A 24,739-nucleotide genomic window follows, 5' to 3' on the forward strand; every position below is an offset into this window, starting at 1 on the left:
TATCTATCTATCTATCTATCTATCTATCTATCTATCTATCTATCTATTTTAGATTTTTCTTTTTGCTTTTTGGAGGGGAGAAGGTAGGGCAATTGGGGTTAAGTGACTTGCCCAAGGTCACATAGACTAGACAAAAATAGTAAATGTGTCAAGTGTCTGAGATCGAATTTGAACTCAGGTCCTCCTGACTCCAGGGCTGGTGCTCTATTCACTGCACCACCTAGCTGCCCCACCTACCATTGATCTTTGAAGCATTTCCCTATTGTCCTCTTCAGAGAAGCAATTCAAATCTCCTCTGTCCTCAAACTCCACCTCTTTCTCCACCTCCCTTTCTCTCAGCAGGTAGCCTCACATCTTACTTAACTGAGTATAAAGTATTCATTGACAAGTCTCTCATCTCTCATATGTCCTCATATATAGATTAAAAATCAGAAAGTACCTTAGAGATCATTTATTCCAACCCCCTTCTTTTTTCAGTTTCAGAGGATCAGATTTATGTACTAATTACTGAGGCTATTTCTTCTACATATACCCTTAACTCTATTACTTCCTATGTCTATCTTGGATCTTCATAGTGTTTCTCTCCCCCTTCCTCCCTTACTATTTCTCTGTCTCTCTTTTTGTCTGTGTCTCTGTCTCTCACTCTTTCTCATCTTTCCTTCTTTATTGGTTCTTTCCTCCTGCTTATTGACATTCTCATATTTTCCCTATCCCAGCAAAATTTTCCCTTAACCTTGCTGCTCCCTTAAGCCATTTTTCTATATCTCTCCTCCCCTTCATTCTTCATTCCTCAGTCTCTTCAGTCTTGCTTCCCTCCCTACCATTTTACTGAAACTGTTCTCTCCAAGGTTGCCTGGTAAGCAGAAATTCCAATTTTGCTACTAAATCCTCATTTTCTCTTGAGCTTTCTGTAGCATTTGATCCTAATGACCACCACCTCTATGTTAGTATGCTCCTCTCTTAGCTTCTCTTAATATTGCCTCTTCCTATTTTTCAATGGCACCAGCCCACTCCTCAGTTTCCTCCTCTGGTTTCTCTTCATCTCTTGGAGTGGATGACCTCCAAAACTCCATTCCAATTAAATCAAACCATCTGGTATTCACTGAGTCATAGCGCTTAAAAGGACATTAAAGAGGGACATTAGCGATCTAGTCTATCCTCCTCATTTTCCATATGAGGTTGTTGAGGCCCAGTGAAATGATGTCATTTGTCTAAGGTCACACAGGAAGTAAGTAGCAGAGCCAGAATAAATGACTTCATTTGCAATCTTTTCCTATGCTCTACCACCTCCACTGATTTTTTCAGGTTATTCCCCATATATGGGGAATTGATATTTGAAATATTTTTCCTTCAAGGACTAGTAATAAGAGCCATGGCTGAAAGCTGCCTTGTTAACTTGGTGTGTACTGGCTAGATTTCTTTCTCAAAGACCCTTAAGCCCTATTCACTCTGGAGCTCATAGACTGGACAAAAATAGGTCCCTGTCCTCCTAGTACAGAGTAAATATAAATAATAAATAGTAATTGTTTCTCTTTTGGCCAGGAACCATGAGGGTCTTTCCTCCCAACTTGATTTTTTTCTTTTTTTTTTTTTTCTAATTAAAGAGGCCATCCCTTGACTTACTTCTTAAAGAGGCCTATTCATTGAATGGGTGTTACCATTATCTTACTCTAAATGAGAACCTGAAAAGGCCTTAGCCTAAAAGGGCGGGGATCTCCCATTACATGCCGAGCCATCTCCAGTCGTCCTGATGAATATCTGGCCACTGGGCCCAGATGGCTCTGGAGGAGAAAGTGAGGCTGGTGACTTTACACAGCCCTCCCTCACTCAAATCAAAGTCAACTGCAAGTCCTGTCATCATCTCCCTGATATCATGGTCTTCTTGGAGAACGAAGGACAAATGTAATAGCAAAGAGCTAGCCAATATTGATATGGTGCTTTAAGTTTTGCAAAGTACTTTACAAAATCATCTTACTGGATCTTCACAACAGCCCTGGGAGGTAGGTCCTATGATTAACTTTTTTTTTTTTTTTACAAACTGAGGCAAGCAGCAGTTAATTGATTTGCCTGAAGTCACACAGCAAGTAAGTATTTGAGGCAGGATTTGAACTGAGGTCTTCCTCACTCAAAATTTGACACACTATCCACTGTGTCACCTAGCTGCCTAGGTGCTGGGTGTATATAGACAAAAATGAAATAGTATCTGCCTTCAGGGAACCTAGTTTTTTTCAAAAATTCATTTTATATCTCTATGCTACAAAATATATCTCTTCAGTGTCTGACACAGATTAAAGTAATAGGAGCTATGAAGGAAATTAAACAAACTGACATATTAATCAACCCTGTTTTAAAATAATCTAAAAAAATCCACTGGTAGCTTTCCTCAGGAATGATTGAGAAAAAAGCTTAAAATAAAAGTTGTCACCTGGCCCAACTTATTCTTACAAAATATTCTTTACAAATACTTTGTAAATTCTTACAAAAAGTATTTTAAAAATTCTTAACATTTACAAAAATTACAGTATTCTTACAGAAAAAGAACTTATGAAATTATTACAAGAAGTCTTACAGAATCCTAATGTAATTACAGAATTCCATAAAGAGTACATATATTCTTTAAAAAATAATTACAAAGTAATTCTTACAAATTATTCCTTAAAAGGATTGATCTGTATATCATGTACAAAGAACTAAGTGATTGAATCTGTCATTAAACCTGGCAATGCCAATAAAATTTGCAATTTTACCAACTTTCCACAATTTCTGCAAGAATAAAAATGAAAAAAAAAAGTGAGATAAATCACGCCTGTTAAGTTCCTACCTGGATTCAGAATGGGAGGATTTCAGTGGTGCAGAAATCTTTATCTGGAGATTTGTGCTTTGCTTTTGATGTCCCTGGGTCACATAATCAAAGGTGCTCAGTTGCAGGAACACTGGACAGGAAAAGCAAAGAAAAGTATAAAATTATTGTAACACATCCAAAGAGGAAAGGAGGCTAGAGAGAAAGGATTAATTTCATTCTTAGATTGAGGTGTTCTTGAAAAGGTGGAGAAGGAAATGGCAAACCACTCCGGTATCTATACCAAGAATACCCCAGATGGGGTCATGAAGAGTTGACCATGACTAGAAGGGACTGAAAACCAATAAATTCTCCAAAAGGAGTCATGTGACTCTCTGAGCTCAAAGAACTATTAGATTTGCTTCCTGTTTTTGTTTTTGTTTTAATTTTAGATGAAGGCCAGGCATAATGGTGCATGTAATGTTTACTGCTGGAGGAGGACCAGACTGGTGGATAACTTGAACTCAGGAGTTTTGAGCTGTAGTAATTCTAAAGTCAATCGGGTGTTCACACCAAGGTGGTGAGTCCCCTAGAGCTAGAAGGGAAAAAGGCCAGGTCAGAAATAGGACAAACTTTCCTTGTCAATAAGCAGTTGGATTGGCTAGTGAGTGGCCACTGCTAGCCTGGGTAAGATAGGGAGACCTAATTTCAAAAAAAAGAAAAAAATTAGATAAAGAAGCTAATTATGCAAAGCCTTATAGATAATTTGAAAGAAATTCTGTGGATGTGGATTTTTAAAACAACAGTAGCAGCAGCAGGGGCTGCTTCAGCGCATTACTTTCTCCACAGCACATCAGTTTATCAGTTTTGAATTTCTCCTTTCCTTAAGGCCAACACACATGAGAATCAGATGGTTTATAAATATTTTTGGAAAACAGAAATGGTCACATACAAAAAAACATTCTGAGTAGGTATTTGAATGGAGAGATAGCCTTATTATGAGGGACTAGTTGTATATTTACATTCACTGCCTATTTACTGGATGTGTCTGTGTATACTGAGTGAAACAAAGAAACTAATCACATGTAGTTAACCTAAGCAAAGTAAGTCTTAACTTACCTTTCTTGATCAAGACCATCAAACTCTAAGAACTTTGTTCTTTCAAGTCCCTCTTTAATTATTAATATACTAATAATAACTTATATTTTGCACTATTTCAAATCATTCATTCTTTTTGTCTTTGGTTTGTAGGAAACTCCCTCTAGCAAAGCAAGTTACCAGCTGTTCAGTTCAAAGAGTACCTGGATATGGAAGGGTTAAGTGACTTGTTCAGTCATTCTCTGTTGAATGACGGACTTGAATCTAGGTCTTCTTGACTCTGTGGCCAGTTCTCTATCCACTATCCCATCTTGCCCTTTACTTTACTAATATATTAAATTGACAATGACATATTTATATAGTACTTTGCATTATAGAGTCTCACATATATTATCTGATTATCTTCTGTTTACTCTGCAATGTATCTTTTTTTTTTCTTTTTACAATTTTTTTTTTGGAGGGCAATTGCGGTTAAGTAACTTGCCCAAGGTTACACGGCTAGTTATTTTGTGTGGGTGTTAAGTGTCTGAGGCCGGAACTGAACTCTGGTCCTCCTGACTCCAGGCCGGCACTTTACTCACTTTACTACCTAGCCGCCCCTCTGCAATGTATCTTGCAAATAGTTATTTATGTCTACTGCATTAGAATAAAAGCTCCATGAGGGCAGGTACCATTTTTCTGGTCTTTCTTTATATCCCCTGGTAAATGTTTGCTGATTGAGTGATTCTCACAACAGCCCTGTAGATAGTATTACCCATAATTAGTTCTCTTTCCATGAGAATGAACTCTGAAATTCCTTCATCCTATAAAAATCATCTATCATTCCATTTTTTCTTATGTTTTCCTGACTGCTCTCAAACATGTTTTCCATCCTCACCATTAATTATTGAGAAGTGATTTTCCAGGCCATCACCCTTGCTTTAGCTTCATTGTCCTCCCTTTCCCTACTGTAAACCAATTCAACTCTACACTTTCCTCTCAAATTACTTTTTCCTTTGTCCTACTGCCTGTCACACATTGCCAAACCCCAACCCTGGATTACATCCATCATCCTTCTCTCCTACTCATGTACTACAGAATGGAACTGGAGGAAGTTGCACAATCATGCTTATTGGGTTGATGACAAATTTATATTATCTAATCTCCACTGAGCTCTCTGTAGTAAAACCCTTTTTCTTTATCCCTATTTTTTTTTCCCTAAAGATCTCTCCTGTTCAGCTGTTGCTAATCTTCTCGGTTACTTAAGCCTTTTATACTACACCTGTAATGGTGGCTGAGGACCTTCCATTACACTTGATTGAGAAAATAGAGACCACTCACAGTGTGAGCTCCCTCATCTCTACATGTCCCCTACTCTATGTCTAACAGTCCCCTTGACATTATTACCTATTCTCACCTCCTTTATTTCAATGTTACTATTCCATAAAAGGTGGCTCACTTTTAAATTTGTTCCCCTCTTCTGCTCCATCAAGTGATTCCTCCTCTTCCCCCTCCCCCTCCCCCTCCTCCCCTACTTCTCTGCCTCTGTCTCTCTCCCCCTCCCTCTTCCTCTCTCCTTTATCTTAATTTTTCTATCTGCTGGTTCCTTCCTTGCTGCTTACAAATAGCCCAAGCCTCTCCTAACTCCAAGCTTTTTAAAGCCTATCATCTCTTCAAACTATTGCCCTCTTCTTTCTTCCTGTCCTCACAATCTAGAAATATGGTCATCTTTTCTAAATCCTCATCCTCCTCAACATTTCTGCTACATTTAATTGTTTGTCACCTTCTCTTAGATATTTTCTCCTCGGAGTTTTTGGGACCCTCTGCTCTCTGGAGTCTCTTGTCCATCTACTCTGTCTCGGTATCTTCTGCTTAGATCATCATTTCTATAGTGTCCTCTGTGTGTTCCCAAAGGCTCAGTCCTAAGCTCTGACCTCTTCTTTCTCTGCACTCCCTCTCAGTAACCTCATCAACTACAATTTTTAATTTTGATGCCAATGAGTCTCATATCTGTTTACACAGCCTAAATCGCTGTCCAGCTCTGGTCATATATCAAGAATAGCATACTGAACTTCTCAGATCTAGAGGCAGCTGGAGGCTCAGTGAAGAGAGCCCTGGGCCTGGAGTCAGGAAGATGTGAGTTCAAATCCAGCCTTAGACACTTACTAGCTGTATAACCCTGGGCAAGTCACTTAGCCTCTGTTTGTCTCAGGTTCCTTAACTGTAAAATGGGAATAATAATAGCACATACCCCCCCCCCAAGTTGTTGTGAAGATGAAATGAGGTAATATTTGCACAATAGCTGGTATATAGCAGGTGCTATATAAAAGCTTATTCCCTTCCCTCCTCCCCATGTCCTATAAACATCTCAACTCAACATGTTTGAAACAAAACTCATTATCTTTCTCCCTAAAATAGGCTTCCTTATCTCAGCTAATTGTCCCACCATCCTTCTAGTCACCCAAGTTAGCAACCTAGTGTAGACTTCTGAACTCACTGACAAATTCTGTCATTTCTATTTCATGGCATTTCTTGAATCTATTTCCTTCTTCCCTTACATGACCACTGTCCTGGTTCAGGCCTTATAACCTCTTGCCTGGATTACATCTCCTTCTCTCCTCTGACATTGCTATCAACTTGGGTCAGTCCCCGTCACCTCACACCTGGGCCATTTCAATAGCCATAGCCTAATGGTTCATCTTACTGACTCAAGTCTATCCCCACTCCAGTATATTCTCATCTCATTTGTCAGATTGATCTTCCTAAAACACAAGTTCAACCATATCATTCCTATTAAAAAAAAACAAAACTCAACTTGCTCCCTATTCCTTACAAGATTACATATAAAAGCCTCTGTTTAGCTTTTAAATCCCTTTATTTACAAGATTTTCCCTACGTTTCCACTATTCTTACCCTATACTCCCCTCCACATAATCCACAATCCAGTGACCACGGCCTTGCTGTTCTGTGGACTTGGCATTCTACTCTCATCTCAATATATTTTCACTGGTTGGTCATGCTGGGAATGCTTTCCCTCTTTCTCTTTGCCTCCTGGCTTCCTTTAAGTCCCAGCTAAAATTTGACTTTGTGCAAGAAGCCTTTCCTGATCCCCTTAATTGCTAGTGCCTAGCCTCTCTTCAGTATCTTCAATTTATCTTGTATGTAGCTTATTTGTAAATGGTTGTTTGCATATTAATTCTCCTGTTAGACTTCGAGCTCCTAGAGAACGAGGGATGTTTGTTGCCCTTCTTTGTACCCTCAGCATTTAGTACAGTGCCTGGCATACAGTAGGTGTGTAATGCTAATTGACTTGACTGGTTGATTTAATTATCACAGTTGCTTCCAATCATTGACTCGATAATCACAACTAACCTTCACTACAAGTTCCAATTCCTCCCCCAGAAAAGCAATAAATTCCAATAACTCCTTATTTCCTATAAGGTCAGATTAAAACTCCAGTTTGACATTTAAAGCCCCTAAGACACTGACCCTTATCTATCTTCCCATCCTTTTTTACACATTGTTACATTTTATATAGATTAAAGTCCAGCCAAAATAGATTTTTAACTTTTCCTTATATGGGGCACTCCATCTCCCATCTCTATGCCTTTGCCCTATATCTGGAAGGGGCTCTTCCCTTACTTTATAATTCCTAGGTTTATGTTAAACAAGGCTCATGTTAAACAACACTTTCTGCATGAAGCCTTTCCAACTGACTGATCTGACCCCCTAAAACAATTCTGTATCTTTTTATATGCTTTGTTGTTTTTAGGTCATTTTTCAGTCACGCCCAACTCTCCTTGATCCCATTTGGGGTTTTCTTGACAAAGATACTGGAGTGGGTTTTTCCAGAGTTTTTTTCACTGCATGATAGGAAGGAAGGAAGGAAGGAACCAATGAATAAAGGAAGGAAGGAACCAATGAATGAAGGAAGGAAGAAAGGAAAAAAGGAAGGGAGGAAGGAAGAAAGAGAGGGAAGAGAGGGAAGAGGGGAAGAAGGCAGGGGGAAGAAAGAGAGAAATGGAGGAAAAGAGAAAGAAAGAAGGATGGATAGAGGGAGGAAGGAAGGAAGTGATGGAGGGAGGAAGAAAGAGGGACAGAGGAAGGAAGGAAGGAAAGAGGGAAGGAAGAGAAGAAGGGAGGGAGGAAGTGAGGGATGAAGGGAAGAAGAGAGGGAGGAAGAAAGAAAGAAAAGGAGGAAGGGAGAGAGAAGGATGGATGAATGGAAGAAGGAATGAAAGAAAGAAGAAGGAAGGAAGGAAAGCAGAAAAGGAATAAGGGAGGGAGGGAGGGAAGGAAAGAAAGACATGAGTGAGAAGCACACAGAATGACAGACAGGGTAGGATTACAATCTACATAAAGGGGTTTTACCCACACTCATTTCCAAGGTTCAGGAGAGATAATTTTAGGATCAAAATGCCAAATACTTAGAACAAGAAGAGACCTCAGAGGCCATCTGTACCAATGAGCTCATTTTATTGATGAGGACACTGAGAGGCTCAGTTACTTGCTCAAGGTCATACAGGTAATAAATAACAGAATGAGGATTCAACCTCAAATTCTGACTCCCTCTTCTCAATCTATCCCACTCGCCTATTTCTCAGCTGCTTATTATCTGGGAAGTACTCCAAAGTATTGCAAAAGAAAAATAATGAGACAATAGTGGTAGTGATGGTTACAGCCAAACAAGTATAAAGTGTTCCATTCTTATTCCTAGCATAGTCTTTGGTGGGGGAAAAACACACATCCCATGGCTCCTGGCATCATGACCTGAACTCCAGCAGTTCACGTGCTTTTGTAGTAAATTAGTTGAAAAGACATTCTTCAAGAGGATGCTCTAGAAACTGTGATTTAAACTTCAGAATAGTAAGAGCTTTAGAAATGCTCAGTACTGTATCAAGAGAATATAATAAACATCGAGTATTGTGACAGTATTCGTTTAATAGCAGAATATGGGTATGTAATGAATGATAATAAAAATATGCATTATGGTGACAAGCACAACATGTTACATTTACTTGGATGCTCAGTAAATGCTTGTGGATTGATTAGTTAACTCATCTGACATTTTCCTGTTTGGGACTCAGAGTACCTTTAACTTGTATCTGTGACATGAAGTAAGAGGAAGGTTTTCACACTGAGAGCCCCTAAAGACTTATTTTGATGTTATCCAGTATGTCTGACGCACTAATGAAAGCCAGGTATAATTGCTGACACTTTGTGTTCTATGCCATAATATGGCACCAATAAGAAAGCACACCTGTACTTTAACTACTCAAGTGGATTCTTAGATCACTAGACTAACCCTAACCTAAGGTTCAATAAAAGAGAAGTCTCAGAGAAAAATTAATTCTCAAACTAGATTAGAAGAGTTTTCTTAGTATAAAATTATAAACCACTGAAGCAAGGGCAATGAAACAAGCATTCCAAAGCATACATCGAAAAAAAACAATCTGGAGATGTTTAAGCAAAGAATAAATGAATACTTCCCCAGCATAGTTTAGATATACTCCAAGTCATGCTAGCTAATTTTTGCCTATTCTTCTTTTTCAATCACGTTCAGATAGGACTTTGTTCCCAAAAGCAGACCACTCAGTGGGAAGAATTGCAATACATCCCAATCCCTGTGAATCTACAAAGACTGAAACTACCTCTCCCTGTTCCTCCATCCCTTCAGGGTCACTTCCAAATGGAAACATCAACAACATGAAAAACTACATGTGAAATAAAGACACAATTCACTGAGCACTACTACCCATAGAATGACTCTCCTCAGAATTCAAATCCAAAGGCAGTTTTATAATATAGTAAATATGCTCATTTAAAAAATGCTTTTCCATTGTTTCTTCACTTCTGTAAACCCCAAGCTGTGCTTCAAGATCCACCTGGAGCCCTGCCTGCCATTGTTTCATGTGCTTAGTCCAATGGAAGGAGCACTGGGCTCAAGCATCATAAGATCTGGGTTCCCATCCCTTCTCTGATATTCCTTGTGTGAACTTGGAGTCATTTAATTAATTAAGATTAAGTCACTTAATCTCGCTGGGACTCTGTTTTTATCTGTGAGAATGAAGCAGCAGCACCAGATGGTTTCTGAGGTTCTTTCTAGTGCTATCTCCATGATCCTTTTTTCTCAGATTTTATTTATTTTACCCTCTGCCTTGAGGGTGGAGACTCAATTCTGGATTCCTATTCCGTCCACCCCAGTCCCCCAGTGGAGCACTATGCAAATAAAAGATGCTCCCTAAATAATGATGGTGGAGCAGATTTTTTTTTAATGCTAGCTAAGCGGTAAAAATGACCCATGCATGGTAGCCATTACTATAAGCAGATGTCTCAGAATCAATCTAGCCTTTTCATTTGATTTGACGGCAGTAGCAAACAGGTAAAACAATCTTTCTTATGATTCAATTAAAATGAACAGATGTTTATGAAGTACTTATAATGTCTAAAGCATAACACTAACTGCTAGGGGATTCTAAAGTGAAGATTACAGGGTCCCTAGATTTGAAAGTCCAAATAAGACAACGTGAATAACTAACAAAAATTAAAGTATAATGAGTACCCAGTAGAGGCACAAACAAAGGAAATGGAGAGATCCAAGAGGAGATATTACTTTGGGCAATGGGGAAGCTTAGATAAATTAATGTTTTGATATATTACAAGGAAGAGGAAGGAAGGCATAGCAGACAGCTGGATTGTTTTGGAGTCAAGAGAATCTGATTTCAAGCATTGCCTCTGATACATACTGATGTGTGACCCTGATCAAGCCATTCAAACTCTTGGTAGCCTGAGTTTCTTTACTCTAAATTGAAGAGTAGGTGCCAGTATACATTGGTAGAGGGATTTTTTTTTCTGGGAGCTTCCTATACCAATGAAAATCACAGGTCTAGGTAAAAAAATATAGCATAAGTGGTGAATGAGGGAACTTAAGAATGTCTATAGATATCTCCCCTCCCTGTATCACTACCTTGTTGTGGCAGAGGGGCTCACACAGCTCAATAAAACTATGAGTTACACTGTGCAGGGTTACCCAAGACAGACAGGTCATAGTAGAGAGTTTGGACAAAAGGTGATCCATTAGAGAAGGAAATGGCAAACCAATCCATTATTTTTGTCAAGAAAATCCCATGAAAAGGTTAAAACCCTCAAAGATATGACATAGGAAAATGAGTTTCTCAGGTTGGAAGCTGGTCAGCATGTTCAATGAACATGCACTTGGACAGACTTTGGGAAATAGAAGAGCTTGATGTGTTAGAGTCCTTAGGTTCATGAAGAGTTGGACTTGACTGAACAACAACAATAACAATAACAACAACAGATATCTCATGTAATTCTACTGTTCAAACAGACCCCAGACAACTTGCTTTCTGACTACATGAAATTTAAACCACTGAGCTTAATCTTCTAGACCAATCTACCTTTCCAATGAACATTTGTTGAATCAATCATGTTTAAGATTGTGTATTGAATTCTGTGAGGGTTAAAGGGAAGCAGAAGGCACAGTGCTACTCTTAAGGAGCTAGCAGTTTAATTGGGAAGATGAGGCAAATCTAAGAAAGGACAATTTGCTATACATGACAGGATATGATGAGACTACAAATCTTACAGGAATTCAGGGTCTTAAAGAATGTGTAAACTTTGGAGAGTTGTGATGGTTGGGTTTATGTAACTTTTGATGCTGACATCCCCTCTGATCGAAGAAGTCCTGGCTTGCCTGAGTCTCTAGAGTCTAGAGTTGCTGTTTCAGAGTGGGTCCACCCTTAGTTCAGAGAACCCAGCTACAAACTTGTGGGAAGGTGGAACAGGGGGCCAGTTGGGTGTCTTGTGTTTTATCAGGAAGCAGAGGAGAGAAGAACATGTTCCCACTTCGTGCCATTGCAGTTCTGATGAGTGAGAGGGAGGAGAAATGGGAAACAGGAAGCCTAGTGGGGAGTGTACATGAGTAGTTTAGGCAGGATGTGATGAAATCCTGGAAGTGACTTGTAAGTGGAATTGTAAAGGAAGACTTAGATGCTACACACAACAAATGCTGCCTAGATGAGGGAGGAAGGGGGTGAGAGAAGATCTATTTAAGTATAGCACTGAAGTTTTGATCCCAGATAACTGAAAGATTTGCTCCTTCCCTGTCATCTATACTTATGCTCAGGTCTCTGCATTCTTTAACAACAACAGCAGCAGCAGCAGCAGTAACAAAAACCAGCAACAGCAGCAGCAACCACCACCAGCAGCAGCAGCAACAACAAATAGTACAGCAGTAGCAACAGCAACAGCAGCAACAACAACTACCCTTCCTTTGCCCTGAGCTGGTCCTTAGATGATGCTAGAAAGAACTGGTCGATGTCTGCTACCTCCTCCATACCCTCTCATTTCTCTGCCTTTTGTAATCTGGCCTCCTCCCTAACCTTGCTTTAATAAAACTGTTCTCAAGATGGCTAGGTGGTGCAGTGAACAGAGCGCTGGCCCTGGAGTCAGGAGGACCTATCTACGTTCAAATGCGGCCTCAGACACTTAATACAAAAACTATCTGTGTGACGTTGGGCAAGTCACTTAACCCCAACTGCCCTCCAAAAAGCAAAAAAAAAATAAATAAAACTGTTCTCTCCAAGGTATCTTTTAACTGTCAAATCCAGTGACTTCTTTCATGCCTCGTCCACCTTAGCCTGCCTGTGACTTAAGAAACTAGTGACCACATCTCCTTATAGAACATCAGATTCTTAGTATTAGAAGGGACCTCAGAGGCCATGTGATCTGACCGTTACCTAATTAAAAATATCCTCAACACTCTCCTCAATAAGGTTCATAACCTGAGACTTCTGGGCTTCTTGTAAAGATCTCAAGTGAGAGGAAACCCACTTATCATCATCTTCTTCTTCATTATCATCATCACCACCAGCACTGATGTAGCTCCGTAAGGTCTGCAAAGCACTTTACATACATAATACTACCTACAAAGATATAATCTATATTTTCCACAAAGGCAGCCCATACCACTTTGGATCACTCATTAAGACAGTTGAAGACAGTTTTCAAGTTCTCGTTAAGACTTGGGACCTTGAACCAATTTCTAAAACTTCTCTGAAGCTCAGTGTCTGCATATGAAGAGTGGGGAGTAATAATATTTACACTGTCTACCTCCTGGAGTATTTTGAGAATCGAGTGAGATTCTGTACAGAAAGTGCTCGGAAGCAAGGAGTCATAGGTTGAGTTGGAAAGGACCTCAGAGGCCACTTCATCCAATGCCCAAATTTTCTAGATGAGGAAACTGAGGCAACCCAGAGAGGAGAAATAATTGAGCTATGTTCACACAGGGGTAATTGGCAGAGTCAGAAACCTGAGTCCCCTGACTGTAAAGCCAGGACTCTTTCTATTGGACTGTTTTCCTAATATTTGATAATATATAATATGGAAGTATTCATAGATTAATACTTAGTATATAATATATAGTAATATATTAACAATAATTAATATATAATAAGTTCAGTGTATAAATCTAAGGTATTACTTTAGTCTAATTCCTCATTACAGACTGATTCACTTGGAGATCTTGAGCAGCAAAATCAGCTTGGGGAACAAACTTCTCTGATGAATATATACACGTACACATATTAGCTAAAATTTAAATATAAGCAGTTAGGTGATGCAGTGAACAGAATGCTAGACTTCAAGTTGGGAAAACCTGAATTCAAATACTGCCTCAGATACTTACTAGCTGTGTGACTGGAAAAGCCACTTAATTTCTGTTTGCCTCAGTTTCCTCATCCCTAAGAATAGGGAATAACATATAGCACCTTCCTCCCATTCTTGTTTTAAAGGTCAAATTAGGTAATGTATGTAAAGAGTGTTTGCAAAACACACGTGTACATGCACATATACACATACATACACACAAATATATGTATGTTTTCTGTTTATACAAGGCAGCTAGGTAGCTCAGTATATAGAGCACTGGGCATGGAGTTATGAAGACCTAAGTTCTAATGTGGTTCAGACACTTACTAGCTATGTGACCCTGGGCAAGTCACTTAACTGTGTTTACCTTAATCCACTGGAAAAAGAAATTGCAAAACCTCTTTAGCATGAAAACCACACCAACAGTATTGGCATGCTATGGTTCACAGGGTCACAAAGAGTCAGACATGACTGAACTGAATAGCAGCAGCATGTATGTAAGCACACACAAAAGCTATACATTAAACATCTCCACAATAGTGTGTACCACATATGTATACGTTTCTATCTATTACATATATTTCTATGTATTTAGTTTGCTTCAGTTTCCTTACATGTAAAAATGGGAATAAAAATGGCACCTTCCTCCCAGGATTATTGTAATATGTCAAATAAGATAAAGGATGTAAAGTGTCTTTGCAAAACATGTATGTGTGTGTGTCCATACATATATTTGTATGTACGTATACACTAATTGTATACATTAAATATCTCTATAATAATGTGTATTTTATATGTATCTACATCTATTTCTATCTTAATATAGATTTCTATATATTTCTATTTTCATGTGTGTATCCACATCTTTTGGGATAATTGTGGGGAAAAAGAAGATGAATTTTAGAGATTTTAAAACAGAGCAGGAATGGCAGCAAAGCAGCCCAGTCCTGGTTTAATAATAAATTAGTTAGGGGACAGCTAGGTGGTTCAGTGGATAGAGCACTGGCCCTGGAGTCAGGAGGACCTGACCACAAATATGACCACAGACACTTGACACAACTATCTGTGTGTCTCTAGGCAAGTCACTTACCCCCAATTTCCTTGCCAAAAAGAAAAAGAAAACATACATAGGTAGAGGTGGAAACCTAGTAAAGTGTCTTTTCAAAATACATATGTGTACACGTACATATACATACACACATACATAAACCCCTCAAAGGGTATGTATATACCCCCTGAGGGCAATTTGTTAGCTGTCCTAGGAGCAAGACTCTTGACTCTTAAAAGCTGTGTGTCCCTGGGCAAGTCACTTACCCCCAATTGCCTCGACAAAAAGAAAAATAAATACATACTTAGGTAGAGGTGGAACCCTAATAATTGTCCAAGGAGCAAGAGGCTTATGAAGTTCAGCAGCAAAGTGACCACAACTATCGTCAGGAGCACAATGGGAGATGTCCGCACTGGAAGCCAAGGGAGGAACGCCAGCCACACACTGGGAGGATACTCTAAGGAGGCAAGTGAAAAGAAAGGGGGTGGAGGTCAAATTCTTCTCTCTAGGAGTCAAACCACTTTGGACAAAATTTCTAATAAAGAACCAAAGACCACTGAAACCAGCTTCTTTGGGAGTGGGATTTATCTCCCCCTGCTTCTCCTTTCCTAAAAAGGTCATGCTCAAACAAAAATCTTAACAGATCTCCCCGCCGACCTCAAATCCTAGTTATTGGCAATACTTGCAGACTTTTAACATACTTAAAATTGGAGAATTCTTGAAATCCCACCTGCTGTAGAAATCTTTACTGGAAGGCTTGGGATAACCAACACTGGATGTAACTTGGATTTGTCTAGTGCTTGAAGGTTTGCAAAGTGCTGTGGAGGGAAAGGTTATACCTTCTTCCAGCCTTGTCCTGTCTTCTGGGAAGACCCCCAAGCATCCTCTCTCTTACTCCCCCACTAAATATGGTGATCTGTATGTAACATCAACATATCAAATCTATCACTGTATCTGTTCCAAGTTTCTGTTTTACCCTCTGAAGGCTATTTGTTAGCTCAGTGCTGCCTTGGCTTAGACTTTGTCTGGATTGCAACACCAATATCTGCAAATTATTTGTACTTGAATGATTCTGCTTTCTGAGTGATACAAAAAAACCCCCCTTTTTTTTACTTACATTGTATCTATATGAGTAGGTGATTAATAAATTATTCTGGAGTGATAATGCTGATTATTTGTTTATGTTTAAAAAAATACCAAAAGTGATGGTATAGATATGTATGGGTCAGTTTTGTGTCAGCTTCAGAATTTAGATTCTGATAAAATTCATAAAGAAAAGAACATTCAGGCATAAATGTGGCCTATAAATGTATATCTAAGAAGAAAAAACAGTTAAACATTTTATCCTAGCATGGCTCTCAGAAGTTAATGCCTTCTGCATTCAGGTCACCTTTATCTACTTTGAATATAACTCATATATCTAATTAAATGTCGTTTCCTGAGTTTCTTGAGACCAGAGGCCATATTTTTGCATTTCTTTGCATCTCCAGCACTTAGCAGAGTCCCTAAACGTCGTATTTAATTTAACAGTACTCAATAAATACTTTTTGACTAATTAATTAAAGTCAATAAATAATTTGGCCTTTCAAGCCAGGCAGGAATCAAGGCACTGCATCTCTGTTTATATGAGTATACCTGCCTATACTGGAGTCCAACCTCAATAAACACGGTTTTGGGGGGTTGTTATTTTTTGTTTGTTTTAAGCATCATATACATTTACTTAGTAAATGTTTAAAACAGCCAGCCTAGATCCCTAAAGAAAGAAGCCCATATTATAGCAAGGAAATGCTAAACTATCCTAAATTGTCTATCACAGGAATTATTAACCTTGGATTTGTGAACTTATTTTAAAAAATATTTTGATGCCTGCATATGAGGATTTCTGTGTTTTGTGCATTTAAAAATATAATTCTGAGAAGAAGGTCATAGGCTTAACTAGTCTGACCAAGGGGTGCAAACAAGGTAAAGAGGCCCTGGTCTATCATCAGTGCACCTTAAAGGTGTACAGACCTGGAAAGTCTATATTATAAAGTGAAAGGAAGAGAAATCTCCATTTTTTCTTAAAATGCTGGTGAATGAGTGAATATGCTGGTAAATAGAAGAAAAGGAGTACTGGCTTCCAAAGTGGGAAGACAGGGTTTAATGAAATAACAGCATGATTCACCCCAATCACATTGACCTCTCCTAGCTTTTGTTCAATGCCAACCTGGACTGTACTTGAACTTGTTTTTAATGAAAGCGATTGTGTTTTGTGAATCTAGAGTACGAATTACATGCTTGGTTTAAATAATTTTATTTTCTGGGTGATACAAAAAAACCTTAATTCTTTTTTATTCTACATTCCTTTGAGTGTGAGTGTGAGCAATATTCTAGGAAAAGACTCAAAGAGCTCCAGAAAAAGGCAAGGAAGTTTACTGGGAAAGACTCATGCTTGGGGAGGTGGCAGTGGTAGACCATGAGACATGAAGAGTTAGCACTCTGGGTAGGTAGGACCTGGTCAGGAGTGAGGAGATAATCACAAATTATCAGAAGATAGTCACAATATCAGAAGATAGTCACAAATTGGGAGCTTCCAGAGGAGAGTGACTGGAACAGTGAAAATACCGGAAACAATAGTCATACGAGGATGAGTTGGAAGAACAGGGGAATTGAGTGAGAAGGAAAGATTTAGGAGTCCACAGGATAGCCCTCTTAAAGAACTGGAAGGACTGGCATTTGGAAGAAGAAGTAGATTTGTTCTTCTTGGCCCCAGAGAGCAGAAGTAGGAGGAGTGAAGAGAAGATACAGAGAGACAGATTTAGATTCCAGGTTAGTGAAAACTTGCGAACAGTGGAGAGTTTTCCAAAGGTGGAATGTTTAATTGTACCTTAGCCCTGGCAAGTAGTAGATTTCCCTTCACCAGAAATCTTCAAGTGAAGGCTGGATAAGCACTAGGCAGGGAAGATGTCAAGGTTATTCTTGGTCAGCTGTTGGTTGGGCTTGTGCTTCCTAACAATTCCTGAATTGCTTTCACAATAATTTCATTCTTCAAAAAGTAGAGGAAGGGATATGAGGAACTGCTGAATTTAAAGCTTGATTTTGACCAATAAGGAGTCACTGAAGTTGTTAGATGAATGGGATCCATGGGAGGAAGTGAGTACTCCAATTTGGACTTCATGATAGGGGGAAGAGAATTCCAGACATACTTCAGCTCAATTTAATTCAACACACATGTATTTATGAAGTACGCACTAATTTTAAGGTGCTACTCTAGGTACTAGAGATAAAAAGATTAAAAACCACACAAAATTGTTCCTGCTCTCCCTCACGGAGCTCAGGGAGAGTGTTATTAACTAGGAAGGGATCAGGATATTCTGACGTGAATCCTAAATTTGAGGAGAGCACCTTTCAATGATTTTGGAGAAAAGGTAGATAGAGTCTTACCAAAAGTCTTCAAGAGAAATCAGTTCAAGAAGTATCAGATGCTGTCTATTATTTAATGAGCAGAATGTAAAACTTTGCTATATGAAAGGAAGTGGGGAGCTATGTAAGTAGACAAATTTCTAGTGGTACAGACCTGGAAGGTGAAAACAAGGGCAAACAAATAATTAAGAATGCAAAAAAGTAGCATGGTCCTGTGAGAATGGAATCAGGAGCACTAAAGGTTCAGAAAAAGTTGATATTAGAGACTCAGAGGCAACATAAGGTATTTTTTTAAAAAGCTTAATTGGGGGCAAGAGGAAGAGCAAAGTATAAAGACACTAGTATGATAAGAGATAAAACTATTCAGTTTTTATTTTGCTTCTGTTTTCTTTACAAAGGGGAAAAAAAACTTAAAAGAGGGATGAACAAGATAACAATGAGATGAATAGGAAGCGATATCTAAATAAAGTGAGGAAATGCTAAGAGCACCCACCTGCCTTCCATGAGTTCAAGTCAGGAAGAAGCATATCTTAGGGTACTGAGAGACCCTAATGATTGTGAAGCTGCAGTTAGTGAGTTTTGGAAGATCATGGAGAACAGGTCAGGGGATGCATAGTTTTAGGGGGGCAGTTGCTCCTATAATAAAAAAAAAAAAAAGGAAAAAGGGGAGAATCTGCAAGGAAGTTTCCCTTGGATCAGTTCCAAAAAGGAGTAAGTGGTTGTGACTGTACTGGGAATTTTATGATCTTCTCTGCCCCTTAATAGGTTGCATGTAATCATATGGAGCCTGTGGTGGGAGGAGTTTGCTGAATGGGTGGAGCAGGAAGGGTGGAGTAGAACCCAGAGGAAGCTGGAAGTCAGAGTATTTAGTGCAGAGGGAGAGAGAGGATGCAGACAAGGAGACAGCTAGGCTTGTGAGTGTTTGTGAGAAGACCTGAGTAGGGGGAAGGCTTTGAAATGGTGTTGCTTCCTGCAGTGGAAAGGTCTAGCAGCTTATTTGTTGCTATGATGGATTTGGCTTTCTGGTGTCTGAATAAATGTTTTGCTTTTGTCTTCTCTATGGAGTCTGTTATATTTTGAGATTCAGAACTATGCCAGCATATTCATGGTCGCTATCAGTGCTGTAAATATTGCCTTGGTGATACAGTGGTTTGGGAAGCTTATTGTTCAGTAAGCCTTGAAGATTAAGCTAGGGTCAGGTCCTTTATAGGAGTAATCTTGGAAAACATCTTCCTCATGAATGACCCTCTGAGCCATCAGTACTGATGAAGTAGAAAAGACTCATACCAGAAATGTACTGGAATGAATCCTGAACTTAGAAGACCTGGGTTTTGAGTCTTGCTTTCCCCATTTACCAGATTGCAATCTTGAGCAAGTCTAGAGTTTATACTGAAGATAAGAATGAGAAAACCTGGGTTTGAGTCTTGGCTCCTCTTTTTAACAGATGTGTGATCTTGAGCAAGTCACAAGCTTTTTGAACCTTAATTTAATGTGATATGAATCACATTGCCTGCCTTACCTCAAAAAGCATTAAATCAAATGAGTAATAAAAGTGCTTTTAACTGTAATTTAGGAAAGTGAAGCTATTGTTACTCAAAATAGTAAAATTGCAGCAACAATTTGACAACCAACATCTTCCCATGAAAGTCCAGGTACCACCTTGTCTTATGTATTTCATGCCCCTCCTCCCCCACCCCAGCACTTAGCCCAGTCACTGGGTATAGGATCATAAGTCTATAGCTGGAAATGACTTTAGGTCATTCAGTTTAGCCTCTTCTTTTTATAAGTGAAGTAATGAAGGGATAGAGATTTTGAATGACTTGCTCATGGTCACATAGGCAGTGAGTAGCTGAGCCTAGATGAGGGGTGGGGAACCTGCTGCCTTGAGGGAACATATGGCCTTCTAGGTCCTTGGGTGAGACCTTTTGACTGAGTCCAAGTTTTACAGAACAAATCCTTTTATTAACGGAATTTGTTCTGTGAAGTTTGGATTCAGTTAAAGTGCCACACTTGAGGGCCTAGAGGGCCACATGTGGCCTCAAGGCTTCAGGTTTCCCACTCCTGGCCTAGATTGCTGGGTTTCAATAAAGTAGCATTGATGAATTGATTTGTAGGGCTTTAACTAGAATTTTTATGCCCAGGGAAAGTACCACAAATTATACCTAGGGCAAGTGGCAAGAAACAGACCTATATTTGATGGAAGTGACTCTCAGACCTTCATGCCAAGTCATTAGTAGGGAAGCTACTTCATGAGATGAGAGTGGCAGGGTAGGGCAGTGGAAGAATTATCCCTTGCCTGGCAACTTTCTATCTGAACTCCAGGAAACTGGTCATGCTCAGTGTCCACACCCTGGTAAAACTGCCTCAGCAGATGGGCTAAACTAGGTTGAGGGCAATGGTGAATGAGACAGATGTCCACCCCAAGCATGTGAAGACTTTTCCCAGTGTAATAGATAGATGAGAACAATTTGTTCCAATGGCCAAGAAAGCAGCTGAAGAAGGAGTTATGGCGCCCTTAGAGCTTGGTCAGACATTGAAGATGCCAAAGTCATCCACTGCATCCTGGGCCAGTTGTCTTGACTTTTGTCTTGCCACTGGACTTTGATGATTTAGGAAGAGAGAGTGAGACTGACAACTTTGTACAGCTGTCTCACTTAAATCCAATTTATTTACAAGTCAAGACATCAGCCTTGATGACATTGGTCCTCTTTGAAAAATGAAGGGATAAACAATTACAACTCTTCCTGCTAATTAGATTACAGTTTTTGTTTCTATACTGCTGAAAGGCTGAAATTACTATCAGTGTCTTTAAAATTCGATATCTTAGGGAAGAGGCCTGATTATCCTGCCTTAGTTATGTCTCTATTGGCATTACTAGAAATTATCCCATATCAACTTTTCTTTTATCCTCCTCTTTTTAAAATTCTATTACAACTTTATATCCTTCTTTGCAACTCTCCTACAACTTACAATAAATAAGAACATTATGCTTTTTGAAAAATTTAAATTGTAACCTCCTTCTCTATTAAGGAATAGCAGAGTATCTCCTTTTGAAGGCAGATAACTTACTGAACCACACTGGAAGTCTGGAAGAAGAGTACCTAAATCACAGCCATAGGCATGTCAACAAAATGTGCCTGGTTTTGCTTTTTGTTTGTTTTTGTGATCATTGGCTGTACCACTTGGCCAACCAGATTCTTAAAAAAATAGTAATAACAAAGCTCTTCATAAAGGCCTTCAAATAACTGTGTTAGGAGATGATAGTTTGATGTATTCCAATCAACAGAGAAGAGGCAGAACCTCCCATCTGGAATTTATCAAACACTGAATGGAAAATGAGAATGTGTGGGTGGTCAGTCCTCTGCTTCAGAAATGAACTTAGCACTTATGGGTCAGTCTTCCTGACCAGAGGATCAAGGCAATGGGTGTTTACACAGCAGCAGCCAAGGAGCCTGGGTGAGGAAACAGAGCAGGGAAGAAAGACTGTACCACAATGTCTGCAAGGCATTTCAAGATGTCTGTCATGTGCTCCTTGCTTCACTTACCCACACTCAAGCAACTCTGGGTAGATAATGGATTTATGACATGTAGTGTATTTATTGGAAAAATTAATGAAGCAACACCCTGCTCTTTAAGTATGAACAGGTAGATACTGCTCTACTCAAGATTTGGTTTTGACTCTGAGATTGGCTCCATTGGGTACTATGTTTCTTAGGAGAGCATTAGGGCCTGTACCTGTGATTTCATTGGTAAAGGGAACTTCCAAGAGAGGAAACTCCTTCTTATCAAAGCAGGTTGCTATCTCCTCTGTGATTTGTAGTCATAAAAAGCTACCTTGATTACTAAAAATTTAAATGCCTTGCTCAGGGTCACACAACTTGGATGTGTCTGGCATACAAAGAGACTAATTAATGCTTCTTGACTCTGTCAGAGATTGGACAGAGTCTAGTTTTCACAACTGAGGACAGCTATCCATTGACTATACCGCATTGCCTTATATTCTTTAACTGTAGCTAAACAACCTGTTGTGAGTTAGAAGGAAAACTGAATTTCCAAGGGGCATTTATAGAATCTGAGTTAGAAGAAACCTGAGGTCCTCTTTTTCAGTCCTATACCTAAACAGGAATTCTTTCTACAATATCTTGACAACTCTCAGTGACTTCTCTAGCTTCCTTTTAAGTCCTAACTAAAATCCCTTCTTTTAGTGGAAGCCTTTCCCAATTCTTTTTAATTCTAATGTCTTCTATCTGTTAGTTATTCCCTATTTATCATATATGTATACACACATGTATATATACACATACCACACATACATAACATATATGTATATATGTATCTGTGTATACATGCATTATCTATCTACCTATGATCTTGCTTTGTAAATATCTGTTTGCCTTTTGTCTCCCCAGTTAGCTCTTTGCCTCTTTTTGTAATCCCAGGGTTTAGCATAATGCCTAGCACATAGTAGGCATTTAATAAATGTTTACCTTTTACCAAAAGATTGAATGATTTTATCCTATATGTAGCTTTCATTGTAAATATTTATTTGCATGTTATTTCCCCATTAGAGTGTAAGCTCCTTGAGGGTAGGGGCTGTCTTTTGCCTCTTTTTGTATTCCCAGTGATTAGCACCAGAAGGTGCTTAATAAATGTTTATAGATTGATGGGCTGAAGACCTCAAGTGATAGGTAGTCCACAATATCCTGGGGCAGCTCACTCAATTTATGGTTAGTCCTCCTCGTGGTTAGAAAATTTATTCTTTTATCAAACTAAAATCAGACTTTCTCCAATTTACAGCATCACGAGGTCATAGAATTAGATTTAGCTTGAAAGAACTGTAGGGATCATCCAGTCCAACCCCATCCTTTGACAAATGAAAATAATGAGGTTTGGAGAGGTGGAAGGATTTGCCTAAGATTAGAGAAGTAGTAAGTGCTTGAACAGGATTTTCCAATTTAGCTTCTTTGACTTCATTTATAGAGCTCTTTCCACTGAAGACTTAATTCTGCTTGTCTCCCTACTCCTGGTTCTGCCCTTTGGAGCCACCCAGAAAAAGTCTGATCCTTTTCCTCATCAGAGCTCTTCAAATACTTGAAAGCAGTTACCATGTTTTCTATGTACAGTTTCTTCTGAATTAGTTGAACTTTCCTCATGTCAGTTTGTTTAAAGCTCTGTCTGTAGTAATGTAGGAAACCATCAACATAGATTGTAACCTGCTTTAAAGTAGAAACCATGCCTTCTATGTCTGTGTATCCCCATCCCCCACCATGTATACAGTGCCCTAAACAAAGCAGCCACTCTAGAAGCATTTTTTTTGATTGTCATAGCATAGCTCAAAATGTTTCTGTTTGTGTGAGAGCAGAGAACAAGTTTTTTTTTTTTTTTGCGAGATATCTCCCATAAAAAATGTCAAAAGAAACCACAAAAAGCTAGGATAGATCGATTGATCGATCGATAGATAGATAGATAGATAGATAGATAGATAGATAGATAGGGGAATATATATATACATATATATATATATATCTCATTCCCCTTACCCCCATAAGAAATCAGTTTAGTTACTTCATTAAGATGAAGTCAATAGAAACATATTTAAAAATAAACTGTGGTAGGAAAACAGTCACTCTTGGTGGGGGTGTGAATTGGTTCAACTGTTCTGGAAAATATTTTGGAATTAGACAAGAAAAGTTACTAAATTGTTTATGTCTTTTAACCCAGGGATTCTACCGCTGGGGCTATTTTCCAAGGAGATTATTGATAGCAAGAAAAGGCTCAGATAAAAAAAAATCATTGCAGTCTTATTTGTGATAAGAAAAAAAAATCTAACCTAGAGACAAAATATGTGCTAAATGACCAGGAAATGGCTAAACAAATTATAGTATACAAACATAATGAAATTGTGTGTGTGTGTGTGTGTGTGTGGGTGTGTGTGTGGTTTTCTTTTCTTTTCTTCTTTTGAGGTGGGGGAGGGTAGAGGATGACCAGAATCAGAATTTCATCTTTATAGGAAAATTTTCTCTGTGAGGAAATTCTATTGGTGCAGATAAATAGCTACTTAGTCTTAGAGAGTTTTCTGGGGCACCAAGTGACTTATCCAAGTTTACACAGCCAGCATAGGTCAGTGGCAGGACTTGAACCTAGATCTTCTTGACTCCAAGGCCAACTTTCTATCCACTGTGTCATGTTGCCTCTCATAAATGATGTAGGATATTACTGTGTTATAACGAATGACAGCTGTGAAGAATTCCAAGAAACATGAGAAGACTTACATGAAGGGATACAGAGTGAAATGATAAAAGGTAACCCAAGCATTGCTTGTACATCAAAGCCAAAAGAATAATTACTATACATGATAACTACAATAATGTAAATGATGTCAACATTGGGAAGCAATAAAACTGGTCAGTTACAATAGGAAATGTTAGTGCCATACTGTCAAGGTTAAAGGACAAACCCCTCCTTTCTGTTAATTATCAAAAAAGTGTGTGTGTCTGTGTGTTTCTGTGTGTAGGGCATGCTTTCTATGTGTAAAAACAAAATGCATCAAACAATTGGGGAAAAAAAGAAAAGAAAAATGATCTGGGCAATATAGAGCAAAAATGGAAGAATGGTTCTCTCTAACCTTAGGAGAACTATGCTATTAAGAACGCTGAAACACAGGGTGGCTACATGGCACAGTGAATAGAGCACCAGCCCTGGAGTCAAGGACCTGAGTTCAAATCCTACCTCAGACATTTAATACTTACTAGCTGTGTGACCTT

The 24,739-nt window shown here is 38.9% G+C and overlaps 1 protein-coding gene across 1 annotated transcript in view; it reads right to left on the reverse strand.

Annotated features, from left to right (window-relative positions):
- The window catches only part of LOC138153285 (palmitoyltransferase ZDHHC11-like), a 176,653-nt gene that overhangs the window by 43,243 nt on the left and 108,671 nt on the right, over window positions 1-24,739 (reverse strand). The window contains 2 exon segments of the mRNA XM_069077424.1: window positions 2,822-2,933; window positions 14,878-15,030. Of these exon segments, the coding sequence (XP_068933525.1) occupies window positions 2,822-2,933; window positions 14,878-15,030 (265 nt within the window).

Source organism: Petaurus breviceps, unplaced genomic scaffold (genome assembly GCF_028583685.1).
Source record: "Petaurus breviceps papuanus isolate PSGF00001 unplaced genomic scaffold, PetGlider_PUasm1.0 151, whole genome shotgun sequence".
Classification (NCBI taxonomy): Eukaryota; Metazoa; Chordata; class Mammalia; order Diprotodontia; family Petauridae; genus Petaurus; species Petaurus breviceps.